Source organism: Erigeron canadensis, chromosome 3 (assembly GCF_010389155.1).
Source record: "Erigeron canadensis isolate Cc75 chromosome 3, C_canadensis_v1, whole genome shotgun sequence".
NCBI lineage: Eukaryota > Viridiplantae > Streptophyta > Magnoliopsida > Asterales > Asteraceae > Erigeron > Erigeron canadensis.
Window position 1 is genome coordinate 24,158,707 of NC_057763.1, and position 12,603 is coordinate 24,171,309.

Below are 12,603 nucleotides of genomic sequence, written 5' to 3' on the forward strand. Positions count from 1 at the left end.
TCCGGCGAGTCACCAAGAAAGGACTGAACTCGATAAACCGAAAAATTCAAATTTTTTTTTAACCCCACTGCGACGCAGTGGGTTGAGGACTCCCCACTGCGCCGCAGTGGTATTTCTCGGAACAAAAAGGAAAACTGCCCCACGGCGCCGCAGTGGGTTTAACACTCTCCCACTGCGCCGCAGTGGGAAGAACTAAAATTCTGGACGAGGGATTCCACTGCGCCACAGTGGGCAAAACCACCCCCACTGCGCCGCAGTGGGCTACCTGATCAGCAACTCAAAACCCCTTTTCAACACTTGATCAAACATAAAACCTTCAAATTGTAAAAACAAACATCTTAAACAAGTTCCAGAGATTTACAACAACTTCATAAACACGTTTTAACTTAAGTACAACATCAACTTGTTTCAAAACCCATGATCACCATCAAATGGGTCATTTACCCACTTTGACACCATTTTCGTCCAAAATACAACGTTTGCAAATTCATGGAACCACACTTGACCATTACAGAAATTTGACAATAGCATGACCATCAAAACAAAATGTACCAAGAGCCATAAGGAGAGGGATGTCTAAGCCTCTAAACCACAAGATTGTCATTCATCCATGAATGACTTAAATATCTCCAAGTCTAGCAAAATCTTTACTTCTAATACTTCAAGCTTTAATCAACAACTAGTTCCTTCTTCCGGAACTACCTATAAAAAAATGGTAAACAACTAAAAAGTAAGCGAATTCTTAGTGAATAAACTTGCATACAAATATATACACGAAGGAGGGCAAAAACATAAAAGACTATCGCATGTAGCCAATGATACCGTCATATCATCACTTCCATACTCACTTTTGCGCTAACAAAACATACATGGATCCATATACGCTAACCAAAGAGGTTCTTAGGCCTCATCTAAACTCGACTAAGGGGTTCTTAGGCCCCGGCCTCAAAATTAGGCCCTAACGCCGAATTGATTACCACACACGGAATCCACCATCATATGGTAATCGACCCAACGCACATATAAGAGTATGCAAGAGTACTCACCTTCTCCACGACTAACAACAATCAATAATGCTACAACAAGTGCAAAGCTTTCAACCTAGCAAATCAATACAATATGCACATGAGACTTTATTCACAATCTTAGCTAACTCACTTAGCCAAACTTATCAATTCACTAGCATTCCTAACTATATTCAACTCATCTCTTTGAGTTGACTTACTTACAAATCTCAATTGACAACACTTTCTATCTTTCATAATCAACATTTTAGTAAAATCTCTTTTATCACCATTATATGATCATTTCATCCCATTGTTCCAAAACTATCAAATTCTCATTCACTAGCCTTTTCTAAACCCAAAACCTAACCCATTTGTCATTGAGTTACTTTCACCCTTAACAACAATCTTAGGTAGTTTATCCTACCTTTTTCAACCACATTTCAATAACTAGCAAAATTTCATCTTTTCTTACAAACTCAAATTATTACATTGAACTTATCAATTTCATAATCAAACATATCTTATAACTCAATGACAACTAGGTTAGCTACGGAATTGGGAAAAATTAACCATAATTCATTTTTTAGCAAAACCCTCAATTTGGTTCATCCATGATTCCTACTTTCTCAATAACAAGTAAAAAAATGATGAAATAGAAAATCAATACCTCAACAATGGAAGATAATTACTTAGGGTTTTCAATTCACAAATTCTTCCCCTTTTCCTCTTAAATTTCGGCCACCACCACCCTATTCCACTCAAACCCTAACTTTAACTTGCTTGGTAAAGATTATTGATGATGATGGTGATGATTTTTATGGATGATCTTATTCTTGAATTGAAGGATTTTAGTTTGATTTTTGAAGAGAATAATAAGAATTGCATGAAAGAAATGATGGGGGAAGAAAGAAATGGAGTGGAAACATGACTCATAAGAAAAGAGTTGGCTGGCACTTCCTAGAGATGCCACGGCCCATTTCTTCAATTGTGGGCATTTTACCCACTATCCGCTAAAGTTCCAACTAAATTAACCCCCGATTCAAAATTGAAATAGTAGGAAATTATTTTAATGTCAAAACTATAAAAAGGGGTTAATTTATTTATCTTAAAATTATTGGGGTGTTACACACCATTTTTTTCCGGCGAGTGTTGAATTCGAAAACTTTTGGTCTGGATTTGTGCTGGATCAATTTTTGAGTTGATTGGTGGTTGTTTTATGTCTTAATTCGAAGAAACAACAAAGTTATCGTGATTTTAATTTTTCCGATGAATCACCATTTTTTCCGGCGAGTGTTGGATTCGAAAACATTTGGTTAGGGTTTGTGCGGGATCAATTTTTGAGTCGATTAGTGGTAGTTTCAAGTCTTAATTTGAAGAAACAACAAAGTTATCACGATTTTAATTTTTCCGGCGATTTTAGTGAGGAGGATGATGATGATGATAGTATCATATGATACAGATCAGATACATTAGATATAACTGGATGGAAACCTTTTGTAGCCAGTTGCTTACATTACATAACCCAAAAAACAAAGTTGGTTACACTAGATAGCAAGTCGAGTAGATGCGTACATTACATAGCCTTTTGGTCATAGTTGGTTACACTCCCATGCCTTTATCCCTATTTTGTTTCGTGTGGGATTTGAATACATGATCTTTCCATAGTTGAATTCGTTGGATGTTTCACCTCAACCATTTGGTTTCACCTCAACCACTTGGACTAAGAATCATTGAAGTCAATGTATTTAACTATTATTTCTTTTGAAATTAACAATATATAATAGGGATAATGGCATCAGAGTTTAACCAACTATGACCAAAAGGTTATGTAATGTAACCAACTACTCGACAAGCTATATAGTGTAACCACCTTTGTTTTTTGGGTTATGTCATGTAAGCTACCGTCTACTTCAAGTTTCCATCCGGTTAAGACAAAAATAAACTTAAGGATAATGGCACCGGAGTGTAACCAACTATGACTAAAAGGTTATGTAGTGTAACCAACTATGAGCAAAAGGTTATGTAATGTAACCAACTATTCGACTAGCTATGTAGTGTAACCAACTTTGTAATTCTACTAACAAAATAAAGTTATAGAATTATTCATTTATTTTGCTTCGTTTATCTTCTTCATTTCATCACACGGACTATTGAACACAACCCAATGAGAATTTAAACCCAAATATATTAACCCATCCGATTTACCATATCATCATCAATCAATATATCTTCTTCTATCTATCACTATATATCTATATCTATATAAATTTCTCCTTCGCCGTCGTAGACAAATGGTTTCACCACGCCGACTCGTAGAAAAGAGAGGTCGCTTGTTACCGGAATCTTCAAAATCAAAACCGTCGCCACCATGATCAATGTGGTGTATTTTATAGAGAAAAGAGGTGTATATATATACATATAAATATAATTGTTTATATATAAATAATTAGTAAATATATATTCTTAATATATGTGACACGTGACACCTTTTTTTAATTAAAAAAAGAATAAAAATGAAAGTGGTAACCTACAACTTGTTTCCCATCCAGTTGCTTATATTACATAACCCAACAAACAAAGGTGGTTATACTATATAGCTAGTCGAGTAGTTGGTTACATTACATATCCTTTTAGTCATAGTTGGTTACACTCCGGTGCCATTATGCCATAAAAATAAAGGTAGTAACCGGCAACTTGTTTTGTATCCGGTTGCTTACATTGCATAACCCAAAAAAATAAAGTTGGTTACACTACATAGCTAGTCGGGTAGTTGGTTACATTACATACCCTTTTGGTCATAGTTGGTTACACTCCGGTGCCATTATCCCATAAAAATAAAGGTGGTAACCGGCAACTTGTTTTGTATCCGGTTGCTTACATTGCATAACCCAAAAAAACAAGGTTGGTTACACTACATAGCTAGTCGAGTAGTTCGTTATATTACATAACATTTTGGTTATAGTTGGTTACACTCACGTGCTATTATCCCTATATAATATACTGAAATTACATTGTGTTTATTAGCACGTCGTACCAACAACTTATTTGCCCACACATGGTTTGTAATTGTCAGCCTTTTGTTAGGCTAACAAAATGTCAAAGAAGGAAAAAGAAAAAAAGAAACTTCAAGGTCCGTTTATAAAGTTGGTGAAATATTTTTCCTATTTTTCTTTATCTCCACTTTTTTTATAAAATATATAAAAGCTTTTCATCATTAGATAAATTGAAAATTTTGAAAACACGTTTAAAAAATCGATGATGCAAAAATTCTGAAACTAGTGATCGATCGGAGGTAGAGATCGACCGATGTGGATGATGGAGGTTGGCGGAGATCAAGGGTCCAAAGCATGAGGAGTGACATGATCAATAATGTTGCGACTCCAAACGTTAGGCTCATAGCTAGACTGCTAGAGGTGGTACATTAATGGGTCGGACAAATTCTGAAATTCTGTAACAGATTAAAAAGGGTTCCACTTTAAAATGAGTATTTTCTTATCACAAGTGATATAGATCAAGTCAGGTTGGGTTAATCCGCAAACATTTTTGTCTCCATTTTCAAAAATTTACACAAATGCTTGGTGCTTGAAAATATACATAAATTACACTACTACAAAACACACTTTCCTTTTACATATAAGAGCGATTTATGAGGTTGTATGCATCAAACATACATTTAAACGACTTATTTGCCAGTTTGATCTTCTAGTTCTAGGGACAAAAACGTAACCCAAATCAACACATTCATTTGTAAATCCGTCGAGATTTGCTATCATTTAGCCTCCAAACTTGAATCTAGATGACCCCCACTATACTCAAAGAGGCTATCTTTCAAGTAAGGATGATCATTCCCCTTACTGTTGCTATTATAAGTTTCTGAAGTTGATGCAGATTCAGCATTCGGATTAATACCTGCCAACTCCATAATATTTTCTATCTCTTTCACAACTTCACTCATTCTTGGCCTTTTGTTTCCTGTTTCTTCTACACACCTCAATGCAATATCCACAAATCTTTCTAACCCTTGTAGTTCTGTACTTAAACCAATGGTCGGGTCCAAAACCTCACGCAGGTTATATAAGTCTTTTTCCTTGTCCATTGATTCCTTTACCACCCTCACAATGTACTTGCCTTTCTCAATAGGATTTCTTGCTGTTATCAACTCTAGCATTACTATTCCAAAACTATAAACGTCGCTTTTTTCTGTCAGTTGTTGAGTCATGTAGTATTCAGGATCCATGTATCCCTATAGTGATTAAAATTTATCAATTGATCATATGATTTTTTAAAACGTTTAGCGAAGACTTATTAAATAAAACAAAGATGGGTATGGAAGAAAGTTGACTAACCATTGTCCCCTTCACTTGAGTGGTAACGTGTGTACGCTCTGCATCACTGAGGGGCTTAGAAAGACCGAAATCAGCAACTTTGGCATTCAAACGTTCATCAAGTAAGATATTAGTTGTCTTGATGTCCCTATGTATGATAGGAGGATCAGCAAGATCATGCAGATACTGCAAGCCTCTTGCTGCTCCAAGTATTATTTTAAGTCTTCTCATCCAATCTAGCCTGATCCCTGACCTTCCTGTTAAGAATCTTGGTGTTCTTAGCATCATTTATTTTGGTTATTGTTTGTTTTATGATAGGCACTTATAAGGAGAAGCGGAATATTTCGAACTATTTATGTGAAAATGGGTCTATTTGGGTCACAATTTATCTCCAATGGGATGATATAATAAAACTAACGCCACGGAGCCAAAAGGTTGAACAGTTAAAAGTCACTTAAAGTATAGTTAAGCTTTAATTGACTGACCCACATATTTTGCCACCAACACCTATCAGTAAGAGGAGGCAACTTTAGCCCAAATTGCCTAAAAATGTTTTGGGTTGTATTTTATCTTCAAGGAATAAAACTTTAAAATGGTGACGAAAGTGTTGACCCATCTATTATACCCGTGTTAGAAACATAACCGTTTTGACTCATTACCCAACCTGGCTATTTTGCGACCTATTAGGCTATTATGAGTGTCACGTGAGCTGAGAAAGAAGAAAGACTACCTGAAAGACTATCCTTGAGAGTACCATTTACAATATACTCATAGACGAGCATTTGTTCACCTGCATCAAAACAGAATCCCACAAGACTGACAACATTTTTGTGATGAACTCTTGAAAGAAGCTCAATCTCAGTTTTGAACTCAAGACCACCCTGCGTTGAACCTTGTTGAGCTCTTTTAACAGCAACCAATTTTCCATTTGGAAGACTTCCTCTATAGACCTACAGATTATCAACTAAGTTTTAAGCATCTTCGCTCCTTGAAGAAAAAAAGTCGCTTGAAGTTATTTAAAACTAACCATCCCGTATCCACCAGCACCAATATGGGCTGTTGCTGTGAAATTATTTGTGCATGTCTTAATCTCATCAAATGTGAAAGATTTTGCCCCTTTCAGTTCAGGACAACCACCACTGCCTTTATCTGGGTCCCAAGAAGCTGCAGTTATAATAGTATTAGAGTACTATCAGGCTTACCGACGTTTTTACTTTTCCTCTGATGTTATTCAAGGGTAGAAATTTTGACCGGCTCATTTAGCCACAAAGAAAAAGTCAAGCGGATCAAGCGAGTTAAGCTGGTTGAAAGTCACCCAAAGTGTAAGTTTTGAAGCATAGAAGCTCTTATATCATTTTATAATCAATTTAGATTCTTGTTGTATTAATATGATAATTTTTTGTTATATAACTAACTCACTAAATATTTAAAAATATGACAAAAAAGTGTCTATGGGCTCTACTGAACCGGCCTCTTTCTGCGCGTAGTGAAAACAACCCATTTTAACCAGCTAACCGGCCTGCCCTTCTTGCCATCTCTATGTTTTTCGAGTCTTACCAAAAGGACTGTTCTTTTTTGTAGCTCTTTCAGCTCTTCCTTTCTGACGGAAAGCATAAAGTCCAGCAATGACAAGTAACAACACTAGAACACAACCACCAACTGATACTCCAATGATAACTCCAATGCTAATTGATTTGTGTTTTCCTTTCGGTGCTTCTGTAATTTAAAACACACACGCATATGGCATTAGGAATTAGAGGTGGCAAAATATGCATTAAGACAATGATGGCAGAAAGTAGAGGTGGTGCAATGGATGGGTCTGGCTGATTGGTAACAGGTCAAAATGGATGATTATTTTGTACATGTTAACTTGATCCAAAACATTTTTTCTTCAAAGTTGATATCAAACTTCTATTACTTTGATAAGAAAATACATTTGTAATTAAAAATTTACTAGGAAGTTATGTGTACTGAAGAAGTACAATTCAAGTGGCAGTAATTTTGTGATCCATTTCCCTATTTTAGCCTTTTTCTAGTTATTTGTTTGATTTGTTGCAGATAAAAGCACGGGACTAGACAACCCAAGTATAAGTGAATGGATTGAAACTGCCATCAATGAGAGAAATTAATACATATTTTTACCTGAAAAGAAATCATAGTTGTTGCCAATGAAAAAGTATGGTCCAAAGAAGTGTGGAGGTTTATACGTTTGATTGCTAAGAACAAATCCAATCCGCGAAATTCCTGACCTATTGAAACGTTCACTTCCAGAAGGGAAAATCTCTAGATTTATTTCGAGGTAGTCATCCGAGTTCTTCATAGGCTTACTAAGAGAAACCGAGTCAACAGGGAGCTTCTTAGATTCAAAACAAACCATCATGGAATCCTGAAGGGATGTATAGATAGTTAAGTTTCCCAAATCAGAAAAAGAAGGAGCTCTGAAAGATAGGGTTCCTGTATATGGGTATGAACATTGACAGCTTGGACTCGAAACTTGACCCAAACCGCAGGTCGTAGAATCATTGCAGTTGTTTGGTGGAGTTAAATATGAAGAGTTGACTTCTGTGGAAGGATCACAATATGGTGCTGTTGTTTCTGACTCTGTGCAAATTGGATTCTCGACTAGTCTGCAAGAGTATACATATACATTAGTAGTTGCTGGTATAAGCTCCTAAAGAATGTAGCCTAAGAATGAATCATTTTGGTCCGTTTTTCAACCAACAGAAAAAATACATTTCATGACCCATTCCGGCCCCTTCCGTTTTGCCTCTATTTCTAATGCAGGGAACCATAAACCAGAGTTATATAGAACATACATCAATTTGTCAGTGTAACTGCTGCTTTGAGGAGTCAAGCCAGAAATTAAGTTATTGCTTATATCGATTAGCTGAAGATGGGTGCTATAAGCATTTCCAAAATCCAGAGTACCATTAAGCTGGTTTTTTCTTAGAACCCTGAAATGCAATTTGAAAATAATTCAATATATGTACAAAGAAAATTATACGGTGATATTGGGCCGACAGAAGATTAAGATGATGCCCTCACACAGTCTCGATTTGTGGAATGCTAAACAAACCAACTGGTACTTCTCCGTGAAGCCCTGTATCCTGCATCATACTGATATATCATAGGAACGATCAGCGTAACAGTAATTATGAATCAAAATGATAAGGAACCGTTCTTCCCAACGTGTTCTTATTATAGCTACTCAAAACTTGAGGAGTCATAGCTTATGTATTGTTCTAATATTCCAATTTTAGAAATCAAGTTGTTTAAACAAATCAGCTGTCTAGTTGCTAACAAAGTTTCAAAGTTTTATACAAATAATAATTATCCACTTCCTACCGAAGTTTCATATTATCTTGTGCTACCCAAAACAAACATGTAGAAAAAATTGACAAGTGGAGGAAAGTAGAGACTATGAAGAAGAAAAAGATGTACAGTGTCGTTAAAGACTTCAAGGATGTAACCCATGGAGGAATATCTGATGCTTTGAACGAATTATTGCTTATGTCCCTGCATTGACGTTTCACAGTACAGTTACTTTAAATGATATTAAGCGTCATCATACTCTTACTGTAACTCATTATCCAATTGAAAGAACAGTGTGACAATTACAAGTAGTTTAGCGGTGACATGCCACTAAGATCTGGGAATGGGCCACTTAGTTTGTTGTTGGATAAAAACCTGAAATACATAAGTCATCACATTTCTTGGTGATTTAAGAACACGCAAATTCACCAAAAAGAGAATTTAAAATGCATGCTTCTTTAAGTTATATAGTTCCAACTTACAACTGGCTGATTTTTGTAAGATTGTTGATGTTTGATGGGACATTTCCACTCAATGAATTCCTGTCTAGCCGTCTGTTTAATACAGAGAAAGTTTAAGCTGAAGATCGATATGAAATTCATCGTTATCTCATTTCAGTAAAGGTGGAATTTTCAACCCATTTACATATGAATGGATTTATTCGGGTTAAGTTATATCTCTAATGGGCCGAATTGCTCGAATAAGTAAACTACATTAAAAAGCAGCTTAGAAAGAAAGGGCTAAATGGGTCATAAGGTTTGGAAGTTGCCCAAAGTGTACATTTAATGCATTAAACCCCATAAAAAGCTAATTTACTATTGCAATACATACAGTTTTTATAATCATATATGACATACTAAGTACTAAGTATTATAAATCATTTGTGTATGGAGAAAGGGTCTTCCTAGTCAACCGTACACGACGCATATAAATTAAGATGCCTAACCAAATCTTGCTTTGACCCATTGACCAATGTGTTTACGAATCTCCCATTTTGCCACTTGTACTTCAAGAGTATGTATTAGGTAAAGGTACTCACAACACCTCGAGACTCTTTACCAATCCTAATGTCGATGGAATATAGCCTGTGAACTGATTCTCTTCAAATAACCTACACAATTAATGTATATCACCCAAAATAACTAATCACATCTCAATTAGTAAAAAGTGTCATTCAGAGGAAGGAAATATACACATGTATAAGAGTCATTTCTGAACTGAAGAGCTTAGCTGGTATTTCACCCGAAAGTTTATTCTTTCCAAAGTGACTGTAATGAAATGGAAATAGAACCATACTATTAGATTATTTTACTGCTATAGGGTAATTAAATGACGATACCGAAACAGCCCTACAAGTGCTTTGTATTGACCAGCAAATCAAGTCCTGGAGTGGCTCCTTCAGAAACTGGTATGGTTCCACTAAGCTCGTTATCGGCTAAATCCAACCAGTAAAGTTTAGTAAGTTTTCCCAACGATGCTGGAATTCGTCCAGTGAAGCCGTTAGAGTTCAAAGACCTACAAACAAGATTAATATTACAGAAATATGCAACAAGAAAATATGAGGTGGGTCAAACTCGATCCAATATTTGTATAGTATAATATAGATCCTTACAAGTAGCCTAGCTGGGATAGAGATCCTAGCGTGTCTGGAAGTGGACCATTGAAACTGCAACCCACCAGGATTCTGAAAAGTAATCCAAAAGTAATAAGAAAATTAGTTATAAGCACTTCAGATCATGAACCATAACCCATGCATAAAAATTTTCTTACAAATTTGATAACTTTTTTAAATTCCCAATATCTGGAGTAAGAGATCCTGTCAGACCCTTATTGTAAGACAAATCCCTACATTCGATAACAATTATTGTAAAAAATATCAACAGAATAACAAGGAATATACAAACTTGATAACAAAAGGCTGAGTTAAAAATGAAAAAGTAGTTGAGGAGACATACAAGGTTTGCAATTCAGATAATTGTACAATGTCTCCAGACAGCTCGCCACTTAAACTGATACTCGATAAAGTTCTGTAATGAAAGAGAAACAGGTGGTATATGCAACAACTAAACTGTATAATTCATTGGTTGTAAAAATAAGAAGTGTGGGAAGGCTTACATCGACGTGACACGAGAATCAGTGCATGTAATTCCATCCCATTTTTCGCCACATGGGTCAGAGCCGACCCAATTGGGTGGTGTGTTCTGCAAACTATCCTTTAGAGCCTTTAAATATACAACTGCACCAGAAAGTAATCTTTAGTTTTCTTTATATCTGTATAAAATATAAATCTTCAACTATAATTCATTCAAAATATTGCCCAATATTTTGATAAAAATAAAGGAAAAAAGTAGTAGATTTATTTGCTATGCAAGAACTTACTATCCTGACTCTGGGCTGATATAAGCAATATATGCAAGAATAATAACAAAAGCAATGGCTTATTTCTTACAGCCATCTCTCAAGCTTAAATCTAGCTAGCAAAAACCATTGTACTTTGAGATCAGTACTTAGACATAGTTTTATGAAAATGTTGAATAGAATGTGGAAAATTATACACAGAAGAAGATAGCTGTCAGTTTCTTAAAGTATAATTGGTCCACTAGTTTAAGTTTGCTTGCTCCATTGCACCAATGTCAATATGTCCTACCACTTGCATACTTCTTCAAACACTATTTATGAGTAGGGATATATCTATGTATCATTAATATTGATTAGTGATATACCTTATGGTGTGAAAATGTCCACATTTACTAAAACTAATTAAGGAAAGCATACTTTATATGATCGGCCCATTCGTTCCATGATATATGTAGCACCATTTTTATTTGGTTTGATCCTATCATACGAAGGAAGTGACCTTCAGGTATATGCATATAATGTATACTTGATTGGTATATAATATATATACTGTATAAGTGTATATATAGCGTGATTATTTACATACAGGCCGGACAGTGTAAAAAAATGTGTGTGCATATATATATATACACACGTATATTACACACACACTCGTATACATCCATGCATATAACTTTTTGTGTGTATGTGCGCCCATACGTACATGTTTGGGCTTCGACAAAAAGTCCCTTTATGCGAAAGTAAAATTTCAAAAGAAAAAGAAATTAATGATTATCGCTTAGAATACATGGAAGTTTTGGAAAACAAGAGTGTTTTTCAACTTGGTTTGTAAAGAAAACGTATGCCCGGGACAATTTCTCAAACCAAGGCTATGCCATGTATACGCCAACTAAGCAAAGATTGGGTTTAGGAAACAGGCCCTTAGCATAAATTAAAGGATTAAAAGAGTTACAGGTTGTACTTGCATTGGGTGAGTGGTGACATGGCAAAGACCGAATTTGGATAACTCTTTGGGCTTTCATGATACAAGTATACAAAACTCAATTTGCAGTATATGTAGCATACATATGGCAGAGGTATACATTTTTTTTAAACTAAATATACTTACGTTTGTTGACCACCCTTGTTCTACAAAACAAGCTTGAAAAACATCCTCTTTTTCAAAAAAATTCAGATTACTTTCAACTGATCATTTTCTATATTAAATGATATATTAAGACTTAAAAGAGGGGGTCGGGTTTTTGTAAGTATCAGCACAGCTAGACTGACATCTCATATAGATAAATATATCAATCCGAGCAGTGTTAGGCAAAAATGTAATTCCACAGTTCCCATTACAAACAAAATAGATGTTCACTTAATTGCTTTTGAAAATATAGTGTTATACTTTGACTTTCAAGCCAGATTAAGTCCATGAAATGGATATGAACCATGCCTACTTAGACATCTCAACAAAGTGAAGGATGGCTATATGTGGTGCTTTTACACAAAGGGAACATACTTTTTCAACCATAGCTTTTTAGCAGCCCGGGTCTATTTGTTTCAAAGGTTTTCGTCAAACAATCTCTATACCTTTGGTAAGGGTAAGACTGTCCATATCT

At 35.4% G+C, this 12,603-nt stretch overlaps 1 protein-coding gene across 1 annotated transcript; it reads right to left on the reverse strand.

The window, feature by feature from the left end:
• Positions 1–4,528: 4,528 nt before the first annotated feature.
• LOC122594275 (leucine-rich repeat receptor protein kinase HPCA1-like) lies at positions 4,529–11,181 on the reverse strand. The gene is made up of 19 exons (XM_043766748.1): positions 11,024–11,181; positions 10,760–10,880; positions 10,600–10,671; positions 10,415–10,489; positions 10,257–10,328; positions 9,998–10,159; positions 9,838–9,912; positions 9,684–9,755; positions 9,127–9,198; positions 8,951–9,019; positions 8,774–8,848; positions 8,378–8,449; positions 8,149–8,286; positions 7,475–7,959; positions 6,890–7,048; positions 6,360–6,496; positions 6,063–6,282; positions 5,354–5,589; positions 4,529–5,250 (listed from the first exon to the last, which is right to left on the reverse strand). The coding sequence occupies exons 1-19, from the start codon at positions 11,097–11,099 to the stop codon at positions 4,777–4,779; spliced, it is 2,862 nt and encodes a 953-aa protein (XP_043622683.1). The 5' UTR covers positions 11,100–11,181; the 3' UTR covers positions 4,529–4,776.
• Between the last annotated feature and the right edge of the window lie 1,422 nt (positions 11,182–12,603).